This window comes from Dasypus novemcinctus, chromosome 21 (assembly GCF_030445035.2).
Source record: "Dasypus novemcinctus isolate mDasNov1 chromosome 21, mDasNov1.1.hap2, whole genome shotgun sequence".
NCBI lineage: Eukaryota > Metazoa > Chordata > Mammalia > Cingulata > Dasypodidae > Dasypus > Dasypus novemcinctus.
The window spans coordinates 80,368,642-80,393,810 of NC_080693.1; the positions used below are offsets into that span (position 1 = coordinate 80,368,642).

Sequence of the window (25,169 nt, forward strand, 5' to 3'; positions counted from 1 at the left end):
CACCACTCCTTGGGGGGCTGCACTTTTTTCACGTGGGGCGGCTCTCTTTGTGTGGCGCATTCCTTGCTCGTGGGGCTCCTCCATGTAGGAGAGCCCCTGCGTGGCATAGCACTCCTTGCGCGTGACAGCACTGCGCGTGGGCCAGCTCAACACTGCGAATGGGCCAGCTCACCACACAGGTCAGGAGGCCCTGGGTTTGAACCTTGGAACTTCCATTTGGTAAGTGGATGCTCTTTCAGTTGAGCCATGCCTGCTTCCCTCATCAAGAAAATTTAAAAGCAAGCTATGCAAAGTAGATACAACCCTAGGTACTGGTTCTCCTGAGGGCTACAGAGACCCACAGGTTCTATGGTCATGGCATATGCTCTGGAGTTCACTGCCATGTCAGTTGGCCCTACTTTGGAGTTTGTGTTCCTGAGTGCGATGGAGTTGTACTCAGATATGACCTTTTTACACATGCCTCTTCTGTCACTTTTATTGAACCTGTGTTTGGTGCAGGGGTTGGTGTATACTCAGGAGACCTGAATCTCTGGACTGTCCATGTCATAGCGAGGCCCTGAGCCTCAGCAGTCTTACAACTCCTACCTTCTGGTTTATTGGACTTATCCCAGCCAGCAAACAGGGAGGAGAAGGCCAACCACCACACCAGGGAGCCAAGAGTGCCTACAACTGCAAGCAGGAGAATTGCATCCATCATCCATGTGGAATCTAAGTCCCCTTACAATATAGAGGTGGAGTGGACATAACTATCCCAGGGTCCACAGCATAGAGGAATAGAGTATGGATTAGAGTGGACTTACTGATATTCTACTGTGCAACTATTGTGATTAGTAATGGAAGAAATTGTAGCATTGATGTGAAGAAAGTGGCCACGGTAGCTGCTACAGTAGGGAGAGGGAAGAAGAGACATGATGTGGGGGCATTTTCAGGACTTGGAGTTGTCCTGGGTGGTACTGCAGGGACAGTTGCTGGACATTGTATGTCCTGCCATGGCTCACTGGGTGGACTGGGGGAGAGTGTAAGCTACAATGTAAACCATTATCCATGTGGTGTAGCAGTGCTCCAAAATGTATTCACCAAATGCAGTGTGTGTGCCATGATGATGAAACAGGCTGTTGATGTGGGAGGAGTAGAGTGAGGGGGGTGGGGGGTATATGGGGATTTCTTATATTTTTTGAATGTAACATTTTAAAAAAATAGAGAAAGAGGAAAAATAAAGCAAACTATGTACAACTAAATAGAATATCTAGGAGTAAATTTAACCAAGGATAAAAAGGAACTCTGCATAGAAAACTACAAAGAAATTAAGGAAGACCTAAATAAATGGTTTAATCTCCATGTTCATGGATTGGAAACTTGATATTGTTAAAACGTCACTACTACCAAAAGTGGAGTGATGAAGTGTACTGTGTCTTCATCGGGGTGGTGGTTACATAACTGTATACATTTGTCAATTTCCATTGATCTGTGCACGTCAAGCAGGTGCTTTTTATTACAGGTAAATTATATTGCATTAAGGTAGATTGGAAGATTATATCTGTTGCTACAATTTTTATTTTTCTAATCAAAGTGAGACTGAACACTTATCATGGATTTATTGGCCTCCCAAGGTCTTTTGAGCTTTGTGGGAGTTCGAATCGCAGAAATGATTACCTTTCCCTTACTTCCAGGTTGCACCTCTACAACATGACTCAGTCCAGAGTGACGCTTGTGGCTCAGCATGGCTCTGAGCAGCACAAGGTTCTCGTCTGTACCAAGTTGGTGGAGCCGTTCCAAGCCCAGCTGGGCTCCCTGTACATTGTCCTCGGGGAACTCGAGTACCAGAAGGGTAAGCCATGGCTTCACAGACCCTGCTCATGCCCGGTCCTGAGCTGGGCAGATTATTTGGGTGCCTCAGTTGAGAATAGGCCTGGTTGTGACCCAGTCGTGGTGACTCACTGGGGTTAATGTTCCTTCAAATCAGCACAAGTTCAAGTCTCATGCAAAACAGATGTGTTGTAATGAGTACAGATGTGTTGTACTGGGCGGTTCAGAGTATACCTGCCAGGTGGTGCCATGCCAAGGTGAGGGATGGTGGAGAATGAGCTTCACAGGGACCTGAGAAAGAAGGGAGAGAAATGATTTGTGAAGGTCTACACCATGGTTTGCTTAGGTCTTTTTTTTTTTGCAAAATAATAAATGTATTATATATGATTGGCAGATACATGTTGCTGATACGTTTTTCTCTCAAATGTTTGACAAAAAATTTCAAAATGAAACATAAAATTATTTAAAATACCAAACAATTACAGGAGTCCTTAAGGATCAGGGGTGGGCACAGGGGGGGGTCCCCTTATTTTTCAGTGTGGGTAGAAGCACCTACCTCCAGACATTCTTTGAGCTAGCTAGACCTTGTCCCAGCCCTGCAACTTGAAGTGTCAAGGAGTTACATTCACCACCTGAGGTGGCTGGCCTTGTATGCGCCCTCGAAGGATGAAATTCTACTTTAGACATGGAAGGCATGGTCAGGCTGTTTTGCAAGGACAGCCCTCGACTGGGACAGACGGACCCATGCGATCACACTGGAGCTGGTTGCACAGGCTCAGGGTGGCCAGCGCAGAATTGCATATCCTGACCACAGTGTTCGAAAGCAGACACCCATCCTGATGTTGTAGGACACGTGGGTGACCTGAGAGCAGACGTTGTTGCTCCACTGGGGACTGGGATCAGGGGCAGCAGAGAATGCACCCAGGCCAACCTGGTTGGCATCTGTGAGTTGGAGAAGGAGTTGGGACACACAGCCACAGGCATGGCGGGCTCCCCCCAAACAGCAGTTGTGACCACAAAACCTCCTCCTCCACGTCCAGGATTTGCTCACCGCAACCCCACCTGGGAAGGCAAGAGGAGGGGCAATGAGAACCAGCAGCTTCTCTGGGGGAGCAGAGGCATTCATCTGGATGTTGAAAAAAAAGGAACCAGTGGGCAAGCAGGTCGAGGGGAGTGGGAGGGCCTGGAGGGAGGGGAAGGTGGGGGAAGCAGTCTGGGGGGCAGGGAATCTGGCTTAGATCTTTTTAAATCTACCCAGCAGCTCTTAATCCCAGTGTTACTAATGCCATTTTATTTTATTGTATTTTATTTTTTTATTTTTGTCTTTATTCATTTTTTAAATATTACATTAAAAAAATATGAGGTCCCCATATATCCCCCACCCCCCTCACCCCACTCCTCCCCCTATAGCAACATTCTCCTCCATCATCATGAGACATTCATTGCATTTGGTGAATACGTCTCTGAGCATCATTGCACCTCATGGTCAATGGTCCACATCATAGCCCACACTCTCCCACGTTCCATCCAGTGGGCCATGGGAGGACATACAATGTCCGGTAATTGTCCCTGCAGCACCACCCAGGACAGCTCCAAGTCCCAAAAACGCCACCACATCTCATCTCTTCCTCCCATTCCCCACACCCAGCAGCCACCATGGCCACTTTCTCCACACCAATGCCACATTTTCTTCGATTACTAATCACAATAGTTCATGAATAGAATATCAGTAAGTTCACTCTAATCCATACTCTATTCCTCCATCCTGTGGACCTTGGATTGGTTGTGTCCACTCCACATCTATATCAAGAGGGGGCTTAGATTCCACATGGATGCTGGATGCAATCCTGCTTTCAGTTGTAGGTACTCTTAGCTCCATGGTGTGGTGGTTGACCTTCTTCAACTCAGTGTTAGCTGAGTAGGGTAAGTCCAATAAACCAGAGTGCAGGAGTTGAAGTCTGTTGAGGCTCAGGGCCTGGCTGTCATATGGTCAGTCCAGAGATTCAGATCCCCTGGGTATATATTAAACCCCAGCACCAACTACAATTCTGGTAAAGTAACAGGAGAGGCTTGTGAAAAAAGAGCACATCTGAGTCCAGCTCCATTACAAAGAAACACAAACTCCAAGGAAGGGCCAACTGACATGGCAGTGAACTCCATCTGCCATGACCATAGAACCTGTGGGTCTCTGTAGCCCTCAGAAGAACCAATACCCAGGGTTGTATCTACTTTATCTGTCTCTGGGACTCTGCTCAGGTGTGCATAAGGGCGACCCCTCTGATAACCTCCTGGCTCTTTTTTGGAGATTCATGGCCATATAAACTCATTGTCCTTTCCATTTCCCCCTTGATTCAGGTCAAAAAGCATTTTTAACTCCTGTTATTATATGTAGACTGAGATATTCTGCTGGTCCGAGTTGAACCTTTTATTCAAGGTCCTTTTCTAGTCACATCATCAGCTGGTACTTGGTAGTAATCCCTCGGTGCCAGGGAGGCTCATCCCCGGGAGTCATGTCCCATGCTGGTGGGAAGGTAACACATGCTGAGTTTGGCTTCAAGACTGGCCACATTTGAGCAACACGGAGGTTCTCATGAGGTAACTCTTTAGGAACACTGCAGCTCTAGGCCTTGTTCTTATTTCAGGTGCACAGGCTCACAAACATAGTCATTAGTATCAAGGGCTCATTGTTGGACCTTCATTCTTTTTTTGGTCTTTGCTGTTGCACTTGGGGGATTGTTGCTGTTCCTTTACGGACTGTGATAGAGCTCCCCTGGCTAGGAACTCAGCACGCCCTCAGTTGTTTTTAATCGTTTCCACTATGAAAATATCCAAACATTTTTATGTACCCTGGATATATGCCCTGTAGAGCTCCCTGCCAACCATGTGTCCCCTGTCAATAACATCCCACACCAGTATTCCTCTGCTGCCATTGTTGAACCTCTCTGTGATCCAAAACTTCCTGAAAAGTGAAGCCCAATATATTGCCAGGTTCCCTTAATAGAATGGAATATAGCAATGAGTTTAAAGGTTAGATATAGAATACATATTAATTTGGAAAAATTCTGCATCCTTTTTCTTTTCCTTTTTCTAATTATTAAGCTTATCTTCACAAGAGTTTTAGATCACAATACTTCATATATACAATATACAGTACTCCCACATATCCAATATAAAACTTTTTCCCTTCCATAGCAATAATCTTTTTACATATTCATACTATATTTACTGAAACTGATGTACAGATATTGAGACAATAGCTTTCAAACAAGGCAATATTTGTGTTTACATTGTGGTTTCTATTTTAGACTATACAGTTTTTTGAATTTTTAGTTATCTTATGTTTTACCTTATGATTTACATTTTAGCCTATCAGCCCCTACATATTTTTGGGGTAATTTTACGTGTCTTATATCCATCCTTGCATACTCTTGCAAAACACTTCTATTACCCACACAGTTACATTGGTTCTATCTATTCAATACCTCTTTCCCCCTCCCCTTACGGCCCACAGTGACAGTCAAACTTCATTGCTTGAGGGGCCATGTTCAGAGATAGTTGCAACAGTGTTGAGGGCTTAACGTGCTCAACAGCCCTAATGCCCTGGGAGCCACCATTTCTCTTGAGAGATACAGTTCCCTCTATTTGATGGCATCAGTCCTCTCCAGGATGGGGGTATACCTTCACTCTCATTATATGGGTCTCTATCCAATGATATAACCCACTATGGCAAAATGAGCATTCACATATTCCCTAGGAGCCTGCCCTGCATCAGATTATCCCCTTTAAGCATCTTAAAGAGGTAATTTTCCTTATTATATTTTTGGAAAGGTTTTCCCAGCATTATACTCTCAACCAAATACCTGACAATCTCCTATGTTCGTATGTTGCCCCACCCTCCCCCCGATTTCTTGGGCAATATTACCCATCCTCCCATCCCTAGGCCCCCTCAAGCCTGCAAAGCCCCACCCAAAGGTAACCCTATGCCCCCATTTTATCCCTTTCTTGTACATATGCTTGCTTTCAGCTTATCATAGATTTCACCCATGTAGGTGTCAGCTTACATCCTTCCTCTACCCCCCGATTTCCTGTAAGCCTATCATCCAGTCTCTAGCTCTCTGAGGCAGCTTGGTTTACGTATTTCATATCATTGAGGTCATGTAGTATCTGTCCTTCAATGCCTGGGTTGCTTCACTCAACATAAGGTTCTCAAGATTCATCCATGTTATCACGTGTGCTTGCAGTGTATTTGTTCTTAAAGCCAAGTAGTATTCCATTGTATGTATATACCACATTTTATTTATCCATTCATCTGTTGATGGGCATTTGGGTTGATTCCAACTTTTGGCAATAGTGAACAATGCCGCTATGAACATTGGTGTGCATATATCCTTGTTTTCAGTTCTACTGGGTATATACCCAGCAGTGGAATTGCTGGGTCATATGGCAAGTCTATGGTTAATTTTTTGAGAAACCGCCAAACTGTCCTCCAGAATGGTTGGATCCTTTTGCATTCCCACCAGCAGTGGATGAGTGTTCCCATTCTTCCACATCCTCTCCAGCATTTGTAGTCTTCTGTTTTTTTCATAGCTGCGAATCTTATGGGAGTAAGATGGTATCTCATTGTAGTTTTGATTTGCATTTCCCTGATAGCTAGAGATTTGGAGCATTTTTTCTTGTGCTTTTTAGCCATTTGTATTTCTTCTTGGAGAAGTGTCTGTTTAAATCTTTTTCCCGTTTTTTAAATAGATTGTTTATCTTTTTATTTTCAAGATATAGGAGTTCTTTATATATGCAGATTATAAGTCTTCTATCTGATACATGGTTACCAAATATTTTCTCCCATTGTGTAGGCTCTCTTTTCACTTCCTTGACAAACTCCTTTGAGGTGCAGAATGCTTTAATTTTGAGGAAGTCCCATTTATCTATTTGTTCTTTTGCTGCTTGTGCTTTTGGTGTGAAGTTCATGAAGCCCTTTCCTATTACAAGGTCTTGTATATGCTTCCCTACACTGCTTTCCAAAGTCTTTATGGTCTTGGCTCTTATATTTAGGTCTTTGATCCATCTTGAGTTGATTTTTGTATAAGGTGTGAGATGGTAATCCTCTTTCATTCTTTTACATATGGATATCCAGTTCTCCAGGTACCATTTGTTGAATAGGCCATTCTCTCCCAGTTGAGAGGGTTTGGTGACTTTATCAAATATTATATGGCTATATATATGAGGATCTATATCAGAACTCTCAATTTGGTTCCATTGGTCTGTGTGTCTCTCCTTGTGCCAATACCATGCTGTTTTCACTACTGTAGCTTTGTAATATGTTTTGAAGTCAGGTAGTGTGATTCCTCCAATTTCATTTTTCTTTTTCAATATGTCTTTGGCTATTCGGGGCCTCTTTCCTTTCCAAATAAATTTCATAGTTCGTTTTTCTAGTTCCTTAAAGAATGCTGTGTTGATTTTTATTGGGATTGCGTTGAATGTGTAGATCAGTTTTGGTAGGAAAGACATCTTAATAATGTTTAGTCTTCCTATCCATGAACAGGGAATATTCTTCCATTTATTTAGGTCTTCTTTGATTTCCTTGAACAGTCTTGTATAGTTCTTTGTGTATACCTTTTTTACACCTTTAGTTAAATTTATTCCTAGGTATTTGATTTTTTATTGACTATTGTAAATGGTATTTGTTTCTTGATTTCCTCCTGAGCTTGCTCATTATTGGTGTACAGAAATGCTACTGATTTTTGCGCATTGATCTTATAACCTGTGACTTTACTAAACTCATTTATGAGTTCTAGAAGCTTTGTTGTAGACCTCTCAGGGTTTTCTATGTATAGGATCATGTCATCTGCAAATAATGAAATTTTGACTTCTTCCTTTCCAATTTGAATGCGTTTTATATATGGTTCTTGCCTCAGTGCTCGAGCAAGTACTTCTAAGACAATGTTAAATAGAAGGGGTGAGAGTGAGTATCCTTGTCTTGTTCCTGATCTTAGAGGGAAGGATTTTAGGATTTCACCTTTGTAAACGATGTTGGCTGTGGGTTTTTCATATATACTCTTTATCATGTTCAAAAAATTTCCTTGTATTCCAGTCTTTTGCAGTGTTTTTATGAAGAAAGGATGCTGTATTTTGTCAAATGCTTTTTCTGCATCTATAGATATAATCATGTGATTTTTTCCCTTCAATCTGTTTATATGGTGTGTTACATTGATTGATTTTCTTATGTTGAACCATCCTTGCATACCCGGAATGAATCCCACTTGGTCATGGTGTATAATTCGTTTAATGTGTCGTTGAATACAGTTAGCTAGTATTTTGTTGAGGATTTTTGTGTCTAGGTTCATTAGAGAAATTGGTCTGTAATTTTCCTTTCTTGTGGTGTCTTTGTTTGGCTTTGGTACTAGGGTAATGTTGGCATCATAGAATGAGTTAGGTAATGTTCTTTCTGTTTCGATTTTTTGGAAGAGTTTCAGTAGGATTGGTGTTAGTTCTTTCCAGAATCTTTTGTAGAATTCACCTGTGAAGCCATCTGGCCCTGGGCTCTTCTTAGTTGGGAGGTTTTTAATGACTGATTCTATTTCTTTACTTGTGATTGGTTTGTTGAGATCGTCAATTTCTTCTTTCATCAATATAGATTGTTTATGTGTTTCTAGGAATTTGTCCATTTCCTCTGAATTGTCATTTTTGTTGGAATATAGTTTTTCAAAGTATCCTCTTATGATAGTCTTTATTTCTGTGGGATCAGTGGTGATATCGCCTTTCTCAAGTCTTATTTTGTGTATTTGCATCTTCTCTCTTTTTTCCTTTGTTAGTCTAGCTAAGAGTTTGTCAATTTTATTGATCTTCTCAAAGAACCAGCTCTTGGTTTTGTTTTATCTTTTCAAGTGCTTTCTTATTTTCTGTTTCATTTAATTCTGCTCTTATCTTTGTTCTTTCTTTCTTCTTCCTGTGGGGTTATTTTGTTGTTTTTTTACTAATTCCTCCAAATGTGCAGTTAGTTCTTCAATTTTTGCTCTTTCTTCTTTTTGGATGTATGAATTTATGGCTATAATTTTCCCTCAGTACTGCTTTTGCTGCATCCCATAAGTTTTGGTATGTTGTGTTGTCATTTTCGTTAGTTTCAAGGTAGTTATTAATTTCTTTTGAGATTTCCTCTTTGACCCACTGTTTTTCTAAGAGTGTACTGTTTAATTTCCATATCTTGGTGTGAAATCTGGCCCTCCGGCCCTTGCAGATTTCCAGCTTCACTCCACTGTGGTCAGAGATATTATTTTATATGATTTCGATCTTTCTGAATTCATTAAGCCTTTCTTTGTGGCCTAGCATATGGTCTATCTTGGAGAATAATCCATGTGCACTTGAGAAAAATGTATATCCTGCTGTATTTGGGTGTAATGATCTGTATATGTCTATTAGATCCAGCTCCCTAATATACTGTTCAAAGTTTTTTTTCTTTAGTGATTCTCTTTTGAGATGTTCTGTCCAAAGGTGATAGTGGTGTATTAAAATCTCCCAGTATAATTGTAGAGGCATCTGTTCTTTCACTTAGTTTTTCTGGTGTTTGCCTCACGTATTTAGAGGCGCCCTTGTTAGGAGCATAAATATTAATGATTGTTCGTTCTTCTTGAGAGATTGTCCCTTTCACTAATAGTATCCTTCTCTGTCTCTCACAGTTGTTTCACATTTAAAGTCTATTTTGTCTGATATTAATATAGCTACTCCTGCCTTTTTTTGGTTATTGTTTGCTTGTAAGATTGTTTTCCAGCCGTTCACTTTCAACCTCCATGAATCCCTGGGTCTAAGGTGTGTTTCTTGTAGACAGCATATAGATGGGTCATATTTCCTTATCCAAACTCCCAGTCTGAATCTTTTGATAGGTGAGTTTAATCCATTGACATTCAGTGTTATTACTTTCAAGGAATGATTTATGTTAGCCATATTTTGATTGAACTTGTGTTTGTCATATTTTGTTTGTTTTTTTCCTTCTCTTTTTGTCTTTTTGTTGTCTTACACTCTCTTCCAACTCTGCCTCTCCTGTTTTTTCCTTTCTTCCTACAGAACTCCCTTTAGTATTTCTTGAAGGGCAGGGGTCTTGTTGGCATACTCTTTCAATTTCTGTTTATCTGTGAATATTTGAACTCGCCATCATTTTTGAATGGTAGTTTAGCTGGGTAGAGTATTCTTGGTTGGAAATTTTTTTATTTTAGTACCTTGACTATATCATACCACTGCTTTCTTGCCTCCATGGTTTCAGATGAGAAATCAGCACTCAATTTTATGGATCCTCCCTTGTAGGTGATGGTTTTCTTTTCTCTTGCTGCTTTTAGAATTTTCTCTTTGTCTTGAGCATTGGATAATTTGGCAAGTATATGTCTTGGGGTGGGCCTGTTGAAATTTATGATGTTTGGGGTGCGTTGTGCTTCTTGGACATGTACATCTATCTCTCTCAGTAGATTTGGGAAGTTTTCAGCCATTATTTCCTTCAACACCCTTTCTGTCCCCTTTCCCTTCTCTTCTCCTTCTGGGATGCCTATAGTACATATGTTTGTGCATTTTGCATTGTCATTCAGGTCCCTAAGTCCTAGCTGGATTTTTTCTATCTTTTTTATTGGTCAGTTCTACTATCAGTTTGATTTCAGATGTACTGTCTTCCATGTCGCTAATTCTCTCCCCTGCCACTTCTAATCTGCTGCTATTTGCTGAGAGTGTATTTTTGATTTCTTGAACCATGGTGTTTGTCCCCATCATATCTGTTATCTTTTTGTGTATGTCTGCAATTTCCTCTTCAAGTGTTTTCTTCATATTGTTAATCTCTTCCTTTACTTCATTAAGTTTGTCTCTAATATATGTTTTGAAATCTTTAATTACTTGTCCGATGTTCTGCTCCCCTTCCTGGTTTTTAGTTTGTTCATTGGATTCAGCCATGTTTTCCTGATTATTGGTTTGGTTTGTAGTTTTTTGTTGTTGTCTGGTCATCATTTTATCTTGACGGGTTTAATCAGTTCCTTAGCTTCTTTGTCTAGTCTTGGGGATTAATTACTTGTTGTTCTTGCATAAGTGTTATGTCTTCTCTTTGTCACTTTGTTCTTCTTACTCTATTTTCTCGTTGCTGGCTAAGTTCACTTTGAAGGAAAATATTAGGGCCAAGGAAAGCAAAATGAGTAAGAAAAGTAAATGTGTAAAGTAGTATTGGTAATAAATGTTAACAGAGCAACAATGTGAGATCTGGGAGAAATGGATATTAGACTCATGTAAGTTGCATCGAGTTATAGCAGTAAGTAGAGTACCTATAATGAGGCAATCAACTGAATATGGGGAGGAATATAGTATGAATTAAAAAGCCAGTGTTTTCATGAGAGAGGGAAAGAGAAAAGAAAGACAGTAATATCAAGAGTGGATAAAAGACAGAAAACAGAACAAAGGTATTAGAAATTAAAAGTTAGACAATTTGGGGGCCAAAGAAAGGGAGGTGGAAAATAAGAGAGACAGTAGATGATGGAAGATAGCAAGATGTGGGGGAAAGGGGATAGTGTAGGTGGCCAAAATCAATTCACACAGAAAAGAGGAAATGGAGGTTGAGGAAACACAGTAAATGTGAAGCGCTCCCTGCAGCACCTATTATATAAATAAAATAAAATAAAATAAAATAAAAGAAGAAAAAGAGAGAAAAGAAAAAAAGAGAGAAGAAAAAGGGGTGGGCAAAGAAAAGAGAGGGAAACAAGCAAGAAAAAGAAAAGGAGAAAAATAACCTAAATAAACGAAAAAGGACCTTGGGGGATAAAATGGGGGGAAAGACCGGGAGATAATGCAATATTAGCAACCAAAACCAAAAAAAAGAAAAAAATCCACAAATGACGAGGGCTAGGATAATCAAGCAGATGGACCTCAGGACATGGTGGATTCAGGGATGGGAAGTCTGTGATATTGCAGACTCAAGGTGTGTGAGTCTCTGGAGCGTGGGCCACCAGGGTTTAGGGGACACAGACCTGGGAACCACGCGTCCGGTTAACAGGGGGCCTGGGAGCACCGCAGCACAACACAGCCTTCAGGGTTCCCCGCAGCTGGGTGCCAGCCCAAGGAGGAGGGTTCCTGCCCACAGACTCTGAGCTCTGAGTCAGAAACCCCAAATTCCACCTCTCACAAGAATCTCTTCTGTCATTGTCTCACCAAATTGACATGCATACCTCCTGTCCTGCAATCCCCCAAAACAGCCTGCTGGGGGCGCCGCTACACTACAAAGGGTTCAGGGACCACCGCGGATGGGCTGCCAGCCCTAGGCGGGAGGATTCCTCCTAGAACTTCTGACCTGCGTGTCAGAAACCAAAAGTTCCACCTCTTGCAAGAATCTCTTCCATCACTGTCTCACCAAATCGACTTCTAGTCACCTCCCGCTCTACAAGCCCCCAAAACCGCCCGCTTAGGGTTTGGGAACTCCCCAGCGCAGCAAAGCCTCCAGAAATCGCCACCGCCGGGCCGCCAGCCCCAGGGGAAAGCATCCCGTGCACAGCCCCAACCTCCATGAAAGAGACCCAAAATTCTACCTCTTACAATAATCTCCTCTGTCACCGTCCCACTAAATCGACGTCCAGACACCTCCTGCCCTGCAAACACCCGAAACAGCCCGGTTCAGCAGGATTCCAACCCTACTCAGCACCTTCTTTGTAGGAGAGATTATAAGGTGTACTCACTCAGATGCCATCTTGCCCCACCTCTCCACTTTTGCCATTTTATAGATGAGGAAACCAGGGCTCAGATAATGGGGTGAAATAACAGGCCGCGGAATTCAGGGTAGGAGAAGTAGAACACAAGGGAATCAAAAAAGCAGTCTGGGAAACGGACTTTGGCCCAGTGGTTAGGGCGTCCGTCTACCATATGGGAGGTCCGCGGTTCAAACCCCGGGCCTCCTTGACCCGTGTGGAGCTGGCCATGCGCAGCGCTGATGCGCGCAAGGAGTGCCGTGCCACGCAAGGGTGTCCCCCGCGTGGGGGAGCCCCACGCGCAAGGAGTGCGCCCGTGAGGAAAAGCCGCCCAGCGTGAAAAGAAAGAGCAGCCTGCCCAGGAATGGCGCCGCCCACACTTCCCGTGCCGCTGACGACAACAGAAGTGGACAAAGAAACAAGACGCAGCAAATAGACACCAAGAACAGACAACCAGGGGAGGGGGGGAAATTAAATAAATAAATAAATAAATCTTAAAAAAAAAAAAGCAGTCTGGAAAAATTTCTGGCATCAAGAGCTGAAGGTTTTAAAAAACAAACAAGGGAAGCAGATTTGGCTCAACGGATAACGCCTACCACATGGGAGGTCCAAGGTTCAAACCCAGGGCCTCCTGACCCATGTGATAAGCTGGCCCACGCGCAGTGCTGATGCACGCAATGAGTGCCTTGGCATGCAGGGGTGTCCTCCGCGTAGGGGAGCCCCATGTGCAAGGAGTGCGCCCCATAAGGAGAGCCGCCCAGTGTGAAAAAAGTGCAGCACACCCAGGAATGACACCGCACACACGGAGAGCTGACGCAGCAAGAGGACGCAACAAAAAGAGACACAGATTCCCGGTGCTGCTGACAAGAATACAAGCGGATACAGAAGAACACACAGCAAATGGACACAGAGAGCAGACAACTGGGGCTGGCAGGATGGGCAGGGAAGGGGAGAATAATAAAAAATAAATCTAAAAAAAACCAACAACAAGCAAAAACAAGTTTCTAGCATGCTGCCTCCCTCTCTGGCTACCCTGAGACCACCACGAGGAAGATGCCGCAGGCCCAGTGGTGTTGGCCGCTTTTCTCTGTTCCTGTCAGGTTTACTGCCCGTGTCCCTTTTTTTTTTTCCCACAGTGGTTTCTAACTCTGGATGAAATGCATGGGACGGGGGTGGGGGTGAGGGAGTTGTGTAATCAAATCGTACTTACTTTAAGTTTGATTTAATCAAAGTAAATATTTATTCTGGCTTAAGCCTTTGACCTCATAGAGTCCTTGCCCTCATAACTGATTTGCTGTCTTTCGGGGGGAGAATGGGAGTGAGTTTCACTCGGGCTTCAGCTGGAATCACCTGCGATATTCCCTGTCCCCGCAGTGAGACACGGGGGCTCTCGGGGACCGACTCTACGAAGCCTGCAACTTCAACCGCAGGCAAGGGGGAAGTCTGAAGTAGACATTCGGAGTTAATTTGTGGAGAAAAAGTAGGGAAAAAATTTTTAAGGTAGAAATTCAACCCAAATACATATTTTTTATTTAATATTTTAATCTCAAACATGCACAGAGGTAGAGAGAATGATGTAATGAGGTTCATACTCTCTGACCAGATTCAATGGTGGAGCACGTTCTACTCTTTCCTCATTTGTTTATTTTGCTGGCATAATTTAGAGGAAATCGAAGCCATCATTTCATTTTACCCCTAAATACTTCAATACGTATCTCGAACAACAGCCTTTAAAAAGTATATGGGGGAAGCAGTTGTGGTTCAACTGATAGAGCGTCTTCGTACCATAGGAAGGGTCTAGGGTTCGAACTCAGGGCCTCCTGACCTGTGTGGTGAGCTGGCTCACATGCAGTGCTGCTGCGCACAAGGAATGCTGTGCCATGCAGGGGTGTCCCTCGTGTAGGGTGCCCCACATGCAAAGGAGTGCGCCCCGCAAGGAGAGCCGCCCCGTGTGAAAAAAACACAACCCACCCAGGAGTGGCACCGCGCACGTGGAGAGCTGGTGCAGCAAGATGATATAACAAAAAAAGCAACGTAGTTTCTCAGTGTTGCATGACAAGAATGCAAGCAGACACAGAAGAACACACAGCGAATGAACACAGAGAGCAGACAACAGGGAGGAAGGGGAGAGAAATAAAATAAATCTTTAAAAAAAAGTGTATGGGAAACGCATGTGGCTCAACCAGTTGGGCTCCTGTCTACTGTATAGGAGGTCCAGCGCCTCCTGGTGAGGGCAAGCTGGCCCATGCAGCAACCTGGCCCACGCAGAGTGCCAGCCCATGTGGGAACGTGGCCCCATGCGGGAGTGCTGCCCTGCGTGGGAACGCCCCCCCTTGTGGGAAAGCCACTGCGCGCAGGAGTGCTGGCCGACATGGAGAGCTGGCGCAGCAAGCTGATGCGATGAGACACAGAGGAGGGAAAATAAGAAGACATAGCAGAGCAGGCGAGCTGAGGTGGTGCAAGAGAGTAATCGCCTCTCTCCCACTCCAGAAAGTCCAGGATCGGTTCCCAGAGCCGCTTAATGAGAATATAAGCAGACACAGAACACACAGCGAATGGACACAGAGAGCAAACAACAGGGGGAATGGGAGGAGGGGGAATAAATATATATATATAAAAAAGGAATAAGTATGTAACCACAAATCCATTATCATACCCAACAGAGATAATAGCAATTCCTTCATATAATCTAAATCCTACTCCATTACAGGCTCCCCAGTTGCCTCAAAATATGGCTTTTTACAGTAGCTTAGTTCAAGTCAGTATCCAAACAATGTTCATACATGGCGTATGGTCCACATCTCTTCAGTGAACTATAAATTAATCTGTAAAGTTCTCCCTTTTTTTCTTAAACAGTGGGAATTTATTAGCTCACGGTTTTGAGGCTAAGAGAAATCCAAGTCAAAGCATCGCTTTCTTCCTGAAGGGGCTGGCTGCCCGTGGTCCTTGGTCCTCTGTCACATGACAAGGCACATGGTGGCACGTGGTGACATCTTTCTTTTCTTCTGGATTCCATTGGCTTTCTGCTTCTGCCTCTGTCCCTTTTTTTTTTCGATGCCATTTATTTGTTGGGGAACCTGAGTCATTGTCCTATAGAACTTACTGGAACCTGGAATTGCTTATGGTTTCCTCCTGGTTTCATTAAACATGCTCCTCTTTCCCTTGAATGTCTCTCTTATATGGTCGTATCTCTGGGAAAACAAATAGTTAGTGTGGGAAGTTCTTTATAGGAGAATCACAGTGAAGAAATGCAGGAGAAATGATTAAGTTAGAAAATCACCACTTAAAACGTCCTGACAGGGAAATGGGTGTGGCTCAGTGGTTGAGCATCTGCTTCCCACGGAGGAGACCCTGGGTTCAATCCCCAGTACCCTCGAAAAAGAAAAATCCCGACAAAGTAACATCCAGGCAGTGACCCTCCATCTTCAACGGCTGTGGAAATCATCAGGTGAAAGGTGGATGGGAACGTTCAAAGGGAGGTGGCCACCACCTCCTGAGCCTGCCTGACTGCTTGAAACACTACAGAAAAGAGAAACGATCAGACACCACGTGCTCCACACGTGATGTGGACGAGTGCACGGCAGTGCTGCGGGAGTGGTCCTGCCAGAAAACCGCCGGGCCCGCGCCTGGCGCCTCAGACCACCCTGCATCCTCAGCAGACTCGGGCCAGCTCGGGGCTCCCCCTGAGTTGCATCGCAGTGCGAACCTTCCCTTGATTTTCTACACAGTACGTGCTCATCTTTCCCCACTGACATGGGGAATTGAAGAAAATGCGGAAGCAGAAGGGGCAGAGCGTGGGCTGGGCTTGGGAGTGCCCGCCAGCCTGAGCCCGGTGGCGAGCCGTGTGGCTTTCAGACCTCCCAGGCCAGGTCTAAAGTCCTTTGTCCGCACACACGTCAGCCAGACGCGGCTCTTGCCCTGTGGCCAGCCCAGGGCCCACCCTGTGTTCGTTTGCTAGGCTGCTGAAAGCAAGTACTGTCAAAGGGGAATTTTTTAGCTTACATTTTTGAGGCTGAGAAAAATATCCAAATCAAGGCATCATTAAGGTGATCCTTGACTCCTCTGCCATGTGGCAAGGCCAGTGGCGGCGTCTGCCAGTCTCTCCCTTTCTGGGTTCCATTGCTTTCAGCTTCGTGCTTCTGTGGCTTCCTCTCTCTCTCTCTTCATTCCATTTATAAAGAACTCTGTTAAGGCCTGGGAGCTGATGTGGCTCAGTGTTTGAGTGCCAGCTTCCCACGTGTAAGGGCCAGGGTTCAATCCCTAAAATACCTAAAAATAATTTTTTTTATTTTTAAAAAGATCCATCACACCTTAACTGAAGTAGCCTCATCAAAAGGTCCTACTTACAGTGGGTCCACATCTACAAGAATGGATTAACTTTAGAAACATGCTTTCTTGGGGCAAATATAGTTTGAAACTACCACAAGTACTGAAAGAAAACATTTGCCACCCAAGAATTTTACATCTGGCGAGACTTTCTTTGAAAAGTGAGGAAGAGGGAAGCAGATGTGGCTCAACCAGTTAGGTGCCCGCGTACCACACGGGAGGTCCCTGTGCCTCTTAAAAGAAGAAGAGCAGACACCACCCCCACCACAAAGGGCCAGACGCCACCCCTGCTGGGGCCCGAGGTTACCTGTCACTGTCTCCCAGTTACAGGCAGATGATCTTTGTACCTGAATCACCAAGCAGATGCTAGAGAGGACTGAGAGACACAGAAGAGAAGGATTAGGAATTTGGTTATAGATGAAGAAGTCACTTTTTGGGTTCCTGTTGAGGCGGATGGTTTTGTCTCTTTCCTGGGAGAGATCTAGTCTGGGTCTCCAACAGTAAAACGGGACTCAGCATGCTAACAGGTGTGTGTGACGTACAGTGACAGCCTCACGAGGTGGCCTCAACGCCGTCCTCAGGGCCTCTCCTGACACGTCCTTCTCCTTGAAAGGGCCTTATGCTCTCACCTTCTGACTTTGCCCCAGGAAGGCAGTTTCTCACCCACCTTCCTAAATACATCCTGTTCAGCCTTCCAGACCTCCCCACCCCTGAACCCAGAGGGCCACACTCCGAGCCTCCTCCCAGGGGCCAGGGGGCTGGGGACCGGGGGCTGGGGCCCAGGGGGCTGGGTGGCTGGGGGCCAGGGGATCCCTCCCACCCAGGGGCCGTACCTTGGGAGCCCCAGCCTGCCCTCTGCCACTGTATTCTTTTTTTTTTCTGTAGGTTTATAGAAAAATCCTGTATAACCAAAGAATTCCCATATACGCCCCTCAACTGTGTTCTTTCCTTTCAGCATACAATGTGCTCTAGTCTCCTCTGTCTTAAAACAATAAGAATTCTGGGAAAAGGTATTGCTCAAGCACCTGCTTCCCACGTGGGAGGTCCTGAGTTTTGTTTCCAGTGCCTCCTGAAAAACAACAACAAGCAAAACAAATGAAAAAAAAAAACAACTCAGGGAAACCAATGTGGCTTAGTGGTTAAGTGCTGGCTTCACACATACAAGGTCCTGGGTTCAATTCCCAGTGCCTCAAAAAAAACCAACCACAATAAGAATTCAGCTTCTACTCTGCATTCTGCCCTAGCTATGATTCTCCTTCCCCTGGCAAACTTGTTCTCCTTATCGCCCTTATCTCTCTCCAGCTCTGCAGCATTGCAGCATTCCGCTGCCCTTTGTAACTCAGTCCTTTCTCCCTGGCTCTAGGTTCTTTATCTTTGCAAGAAGAAATTCTCCTAGGTGATCAGTCATTTCCCATTTATTTTTACACCTTTTCTAGCTGTCATGTTCGTAAACTTTCTCCTTTCCTTGCAGCCCTTCTTCAAACACTGTTCTTTCCATTCCATTTACACGTACCTGTCACAGGTACACTAGCAGTATTGTCTGACGTGTCTCTTGTAAGAATCATATTTCAAAAGCTCACTTCCATATTTAATTACATTTTTTCATTCATAGGGAAAAACAACATGTTCCACAATAAAAATCTAGAGGTGAAGGTTTCCCCAGGCTGACGGGAAGAAAGAAACCAGGAGCTATCACATAAGGAAAGTTCTGTGAAATAGAGTCAGATACTTAAGAAAATCTTCATATAGGAAGTTTGCAGACATTTCACCTTGGCCCCTATACTGAGGTTTTTAACTGCTCCAGCTGCAGTCTAGAGCTCCTTGACTTTGTCCTTGCCCTCCCTATGTTGTCCTGAACATCTTTGGCTGCTCTGTGAAACTTACTTAGGGCTACATGTGGCAAGATAAGGTTTAGGTCTCTCCGTACCAGATGAAGAGCTCCTGTTTTATTGATCAGTATGAAAACTGATGTTCTGCAGAGGCCTGAGCTCTAAGAATCAACAGTCTGTACTGATCGGTGGGTGCAGACGGCTATCACACTCATCTCATCTGGGCCGTGCCATCACTGCAGCCTAGCACTAGGACTAACAGAAGCTTGATGACACACAGACAACGTCGTGGTTCAGACAAGTTCCATCTTCCAAGAGTAACCCTGTTGAAGGCTGGAATCTTAACAGTCTGACATTTGGAGTCTGTACCCAGGCTGCATTCAATCAATAAGATGGCCCACACTAGGGGAAATGGACTTGGCCCAATGGATAGGGCATCCACCTACCACATTCAAACCCCGGGCCTCCTTGACCCGTGTGGAGCTGGCCCATGCTCAGTGCTGATGTGTGCAAGAGTGCCCTGCCAGGCAGGGGTGCCCCACGCGCAAGGAGTGCGCCCCGTAAGGAGAGCCGCCCAGCGCGAAAGAAAGTGCAGCCTGTCCAGGAATGGCGCCGCGTACACGGAGAGCTGATAAAACAAGATGATACAACAAAAAGAAACAGATTCCCGTGCCGCTGACAACAACAGAAGCAGACAAAGAAGACACAGCAAATAGACACAGAACAGACAACCGGGGTGGGGGGGGAGGGGAGAGATATAAATCTTTAAAAAAAAAAAAGAGACAGGGCAATGTCCTAGAACATTGAGTATATTTATTGATGTGTCCTGAGAGCAGAGAGGACATGAGTGAAAGAAAAGTTATTCTAGCATGAACCCGGGATATCTTTCCTGTTAGTTACTTGAACATTGACAGACCTTATCTATAGTCCATCAGGTCACTGCTGCATCTGCTAAACGCTCTACTGGCATTGGAAATTAAATATGGAAGTGAGCTTTAGATATGTGATTACCACAAGGGACAAATTGCACAACGCTCCTAGTCCATCTGCAAAGGCCTATGTAAATGGAATGACTTCCAGCCTGCCCTGGAGGGGGGCCAGGTGGGACTTTTCAAGGTGACTTATCCCTGTAAGGCCAAACTCTCCTGAAGCTTGGCCCCTTGGATTTATAAAATATGGGTTTCTTTTTGCCCTAACTTCCACTGCCAGTGAGTCCCAGGATGGGAGGGGGGTGCTTCCACAGTACAAACAGAGACCTAGGATGGTGCTTGAGACCCCATCCTTGGCCAGGGGCACATGGGGCAGAGAGGAATGTGATGAAGGACATAGAAGGCTAGGCTTATGCCCAGGAATCAGGTACATCTTCTTGAGCCACCCCCTCCCTGGGGAAGAATTTTCAGCCTCCCCCTCCCCAAGTTCCAGACAGGTGCCTGGCAGGCCACAGTTCTGAGGCCCATGCAGACAAGCTGCTAACATCTGTATGCCATCCTTCTTGCCTCCACCCCTTGCTGTCAAAACTCAAGACTAAGCAAGTAGAGGAAAAACAGCTAGAATGCATCTGGAGTGCATGTTGCCGGTGCTCAGGACAGTCTCTGCTAGTGCCTCGGGTTTTTTGTCTTTCAGATGGAGAGTCCATGGTGAAAGCCCGGGTGCTGACTTGTGTGGAAGGAATCAATCTATCCTTGTTACAACAAGCCATCCAGGAGCAGAGGCTGTACCGACAAGAGAGGGCCAGCAGCCAATAGGAAATGACAACTCCTGGCAACACGCTATCCCTGCCACCTGCCCTGGGCCAAACCCAGGTCCCCCCCATCAGTGGAGGTGCTGAAGTGACAACCTTTGGCTGGGGCCAGAAAGTGGAGGGGAGATTTTTGTTTTGTTTTGTTTTCCAGTTTTTAATCCTTTTGTTATTCTTTTTTAAGGGAGGGGTTGTTAATCCAGCCCCTTCCCCTAATTTGGTATTTTTCCAGAAATGAGGACCTAAAGCAGGTGCCAAAGTCTGGCACCCCTCCCTCCACCCAAAGGCTGCAGGAGGCCGAGCTCTGGGGCGCTGGGGGGTCGCAGGGAGCCTGTGCCTCCCTTGGAGTGATGGAGGGTTCCAGAAGGTCCTCGTGAATAAAGGCACCAGAGGGCGTGACCTTGAGTTGTGTGCATGTGGTGCAGCGCCGGCAGGGCCCAGGAGGGGGAGCCAGGGAGTAGGCAGCCTGTCCGTGAGGCTGCGGGAGCGGGCGCGGTTTCTGGTGAATTCTGAGTTGGGGAGGGTGGCGCTGAGGGGAGGGTATTGGGGGCCCCGGGGCCCAGGTGGGGAGCCCAGGACAGAGGGGGGCCACACCCTCCAAGATTCAGACGTCGCCAGTCAGGCCAGGTCTGCCCCCTCAGCCCTGACTCTGAGGCCTACGGTGGGACTGTGGCTTTAGCAACCCTTCCAACCCCTGACCTCTGACCCTAGCTGTCCCCAGCCCCTGGGCAGCCTTTCTGAGCTGCCTTCCTGCCCCCTGAGCCTGAGCCATGGGCAGAGGCATGGGCTCCGGGCATTAGAAGTTTGGGCCCTCCGGCACTCCGTAGCCGGACACAGGTGCAGCAGCTTCCACGTCCCCCCCGGGCACTGGGCAAGAGGACTGGGGGTTCCTGCCTGGGCTGGGCCAGGGGCAGCCCCCAGCTCCAAGCCAGGTTGCTGGGATGGGCTGGGGACACGGAGGGCGGGGAGCTGGGTGGTGGCCCGCCGGCAGGCAGAGTGCGGGGAGCAGGCCGGGGGAGTTGGGGGAGCCTGGGCGGGGGCTGGGCAGGGATGTTCTGTGGAGGGAGGCTGGAGGGGGCAGCGGGGGCGCTGGGTGTGGGGGGCGAATGCCCCGGGCGCCGTCTGTTTCCCGGGCAGTTCTGTGGCCATGGATGTGTTCCAGAAGGTGGAGAAGATCGGAGAAGGCACCTATGGGGTGGTGTATAAGGCCAAGAACAAGGAGACCGGGCAGCTCGTGGCCCTCAAAAAGATCAGACTGGATCTGTGAGTGCTGGGATGGTCCCTGGAACACCCCCCAGGCCAGGGGCGACTCGCCGCCCTGCCCTTCCCTCACCTCCGAATGTTACCTTCAGCTCCTCAGAGTGCTGCCTGGTTGTGCTGGGGCAGCGGCAGAGGTGCAGCCCTTGCTCATCCTGAGCCCACCTCCTCCCCCCGACCTGGCTTTGCCCTAGGCCCAGCTCCACAAAGCAGCTCGGGTGGGTGGGAAGTATGTAGCGAGGCACACAGGGTCCCTTCTCTGGGGGCTGGGCCGTCCTTTCTGACCTAAGGAACACGTAAGTGAATCCCCCGGCCCCCTCTCAGCTCCTGCCTCGGAGGCCCACTCCTGGCCACCCCTCCTTTCCGGCAGGGAGACGGAGGGAGTCCCCAGCACCGCCATCAGGGAGATCTCTCTGCTCAAAGAACTTAACCATCCCAACATCGTCAGGTGAGTAGGCGAAGGACGCAGGGACCTGGAACAGCCAACGCTGAGGCCGCCCTGGTCCGCCTGGGAGCTGCATCCTGACAGGCGTGTCCCTGCCAGGCTGCTGGATGTGGTGCATAGCGACAAGAAGCTTTACCTGGTGTTTGAGTTCCTCAGCCAGGACCTGAAGAAATACATGGACTCCACCGCAGCCTCCGAGCTCCCTCGGCACTTAGTCAAGGTACGGGAAGACGGGGGAAGATGAGGTAACAACATTCTTGGCCAGCACCGCACCTCTTCAGTTAAACTAACAACATGTTTGCTGTTCCAGAGCTACCTCTTCCAGCTGCTACAGGGGGTGAATTTCTGCCACTCGCATCGTGTCATTCACCGAGACCTGAAGCCCCAGAATCTGCTTATCAACGAGTTGGGAGCCATCAAGCTGGCTGACTTTGGTCTGGCTCGAGCCTTTGGGGTGCCCCTGCGCACCTACACCCACGAGGTACTGCTGGGCCAGGGGGAGGGAAGGGTGGCCGAAGGAATGCCACCCTGGAAAGATGCCGTTTTCTTGCCCCCGCAGGTGGTGACACTGTGGTATCGTGCCCCCGAGATCCTCTTGGGCAGCAAGTTCTATTCCACAGCTGTGGATGTCTGGAGCATCGGTTGCATCTTTGCAGAAATGGTAGAGAGAGGGACAAGGCATAGTTACGGGGGGTGAGGGGCAGTCTGCAGGCAGGGGCTCCTGCTGGGAGAGGGGCTCGTCGATTCTCCCATTAGAGGTGGATTAAGGAGTATTTGGGACTGGCTACAGGACTGAAGAAGGAGCTTTTTCCCCGGAAAAGCCCTGGGAAAGCTATCATGAATGTCCTTCCCTGTTCTGGCTGCTCATCTGGTATGAGTCCCTCGACACAATGGGGGCCGCACACCTTCTCGTCCCTGTTCCAGGTAACTAGCAGAGCCCTATTTCCGGGCGACTCTGAGATTGACCAGCTCTTTCGTATTTTTCGGACCCTGGGGACACCCAGTGAAGCCATGTGGCCAGGAGTCACCCAGCTGCCTGACTACAAGGGCAGCTTCCCCAAGTGGACCAGGAAGGGGCTGGAGGAGGTTGTGCCCAATCTGGAGCCAGAGGGCAAGGACCTGCTCATGGTAGGTGCTGGGGCAGAGGGAGGGCAAAAGAGGCCTCTTCGCCCTGGCCGCTGCCCCAACCAGATGTGCCCCCTCTGCCAGCTGCCTCTTAGGAACCTGGTACCCTCTGTGACTTGATGCTCATCTCCCCTCTGGCCCGTTATGTAACTGGCTTGTCCCTGACCCTGTGGGTATTGAGTCTTCATTCTGGAAACCTCTCCCCATGACGAGTTCAGTGTTGCTCTGCCCCTTTAAAAGGGCAGATGAACTTTCCCTTTTTGCCTTGTCTTTGCTTATATCTCCTCGTGGGCATTAGTACCACATCCAAGCTGTGAGCTTTCCCAGGCAGGAACCACGTCGGTTTTGCTGGCATTTCCCATAGTACCTTGCAGTCCTCACACGAGACCGGTTAGAACAGGCTGTTCCCTGCTGCCTGGCCCCCTGGCACACTGCTCACCCACCCTTCCTCTTGCCCCTTTGACCACTTGGGTCTGTTCCAGGCCAAACTGCTCAGAGCCAGCAGTCTTGCCCATGTAGGCTCAGCTGCCTAATTTCTCTAATTTGGGTTGGGCCTGGGGAAAGCGGGCAGTGTTTCCATCTTCAGGCTGTGTCCAGCTTTCCCAAACCCTGTGTGTATCTATTGACCCTATGCTAGCTGAAGGGTGTGGATTTCAGGCCAAGGCTGTTAGCATCCTGGGACCTCCAAGGTCCTTCCATGTCGGGCTTGACCCTCGAGATCTAGGACAGAGAGCTGGCCTTGTCTGGTGTCTTATTGTGTTGGCTCCTCCACCTCTCCCTCCCTGCTCTTAGAATTCCTGCCCCCATCTCGAGTGTGCTCCCTGAACAGGTGTGGCACCCTGCTTTCCAAGTCCCTGAACAGGGCAGAGAGCAGTTTCTCAACCAGAAGCAGGCTATGATCTAGAAAGCTCAATAAGAAAGCAGGGAGACTTGACTCACCTTGAGTTGCCCAAGACCTGGGGAGACTCAGCAGGGCCGGTCTAGAACGAGCTTTTTGCCCCCAGATTGTGGGAAGGCCCAAGAACTACTGGCTCACGAGGTGGGTGGCAGTGGCCTTGGAGACCAGCCACTTTGGGCCTCGGGGCCCTGCAGCTGGACCTGGGGGGTGAGGCCTCTCCCTGCCCTGTCGGCCCTCAGGCCCAGGATCTTCCCTCTTCCTTCCTTCACAGCAACTCCTGCAGTATGACCCCAGCCGGCGCATCTCAGCCAAAGCGGCCCTCGCCCACCCCTACTTCTCCACCGAGCCCTCCGAGGGCCCCCGCCAGTACGTGCTGGAGTGTTTTTGCCGTTGAGAGTGTGTGAGGCCCACCGCCTCAGATCTCTCCAGCTGCTGCCCCAGTGGCCTCCCCACCCACTTCCCAAGAAGGAGAACTAAGCTAGGGAGATAGAAAAGCTCCTAGGAATTTGGCATCAGCCATCAGTGGGCTGAGTTTGGGTTAGTCCGGCCAGCAGGTTAGCGAGTTCCTGTGTTGTTTGTTGGGTTTGACAGTGTCATTTCAAAAGAGGGGTCACAGATGCTCCATGCAGGTGGGGGGGAGGCGTTAGAGACCAGGTCCCTGGCACGGAAACAGCAGGTGCTGAAGAGGGAGCAGGAGGCTTGCCTGGGCTGCGGGCAAGGCATCCCGCTGCCCCTCGCCTGCCCCAGCTCTCGGCCTCAGTTCAGAGCCAGACGCTGAGGGAAAGGGTGACCCCTGCTGGTCATTTTGGATTTAAAATTTTGGGGGTGGGAAACGAGTTCCAGTTAAGGGCCTCAAGTTAAACAGGAAGCAGCGTTAAGGGAAAGGAGAGGGGGGACCTTGCCTGACCCCAGGGGAGGTCAGGGGGCGCACGGCTGTTCACCTGGGATAGGCTCGTGTTAGTCTGCCTCTGGCTGTGATGACAAGAAATAAAAGTGACACATTCCTGAGTTTCCTGGTGTGGCTCTGCTCCCGGGGCGGGCTTGCCAAGAG

At 47.4% G+C, this 25,169-nt stretch overlaps 2 protein-coding genes and 1 long non-coding RNA gene across 11 annotated transcripts in view; 2 read left to right on the forward strand and 1 right to left on the reverse strand.

The window, feature by feature from the left end:
• Positions 1–20,798, forward strand: part of TEN1 (TEN1 subunit of CST complex) — a 41,980-nt gene extending 21,182 nt beyond the window's left edge. For both annotated transcript variants that reach the window (XM_058284768.2, XM_004454449.5), the window contains exons 3-4: positions 1,671–1,828; positions 20,279–20,798. In XM_058284768.2, coding sequence (XP_058140751.1) covers positions 1,671–1,828; positions 20,279–20,400 — 280 coding nt within the window. In that variant the 3' untranslated portion in view covers positions 20,401–20,798. The remainder of the gene's footprint in view (positions 1–1,670; positions 1,829–20,278) is intronic.
• Positions 1,532–22,363, reverse strand: LOC105745763 (uncharacterized). The gene is made up of 3 exons (XR_001118370.4): positions 22,232–22,363; positions 17,134–17,202; positions 1,532–2,097 (listed from the first exon to the last, which is right to left on the reverse strand). It is a non-coding gene; the product is annotated as an uncharacterized lncRNA (long non-coding RNA).
• On the forward strand, positions 20,847–25,126 carry CDK3 (cyclin dependent kinase 3). 8 transcript variants are annotated; one of them, XM_058284765.1, is made up of 8 exons: positions 20,847–20,895; positions 21,531–21,656; positions 22,021–22,098; positions 22,195–22,315; positions 22,406–22,576; positions 22,655–22,756; positions 23,020–23,223; positions 24,390–25,126. In XM_058284765.1, the coding sequence occupies exons 2-8, from the start codon at positions 21,541–21,543 to the stop codon at positions 24,510–24,512; spliced, it is 915 nt and encodes a 304-aa protein (XP_058140748.1). In that variant the 5' UTR covers positions 20,847–20,895; positions 21,531–21,540; the 3' UTR covers positions 24,513–25,126. The 8 variants fall into 8 exon arrangements, with proteins under 8 accessions (XP_058140748.1, XP_058140746.1, XP_058140745.1 ...); XM_058284763.1 differs by lacking the exon at positions 20,847–20,895 and adding an exon at positions 20,902–21,325; XM_058284762.1 differs by lacking the exon at positions 20,847–20,895 and adding an exon at positions 20,902–21,325 and having other exon boundaries at positions 21,556–21,656; positions 21,975–22,098.
• The last annotated feature ends 43 nt before the right edge of the window (positions 25,127–25,169 follow it).

What these genes read in the sequence shown, in the direction of transcription:
- CDK3 (XM_071210815.1), top strand. Translation starts at nt 21,335, where the DNA reads ATGGGCTGGGGACACGGAGGGCGGGGAGCTGGGTGGTGGCCCGCCGGC. An exon ending in TGCGCACCTACACCCACGAG is followed by an intron (nt 22,577 to 22,654) that starts GTACTGCTGGGC and finishes TTGCCCCCGCAG; the next exon opens with GTGGTGACACTGTGGTATCG. An exon ending in GTTGCATCTTTGCAGAAATG is followed by an intron (nt 22,757 to 24,389) that starts GTAGAGAGAGGG and finishes CTTCCTTCACAG; the next exon opens with CAACTCCTGCAGTATGACCC.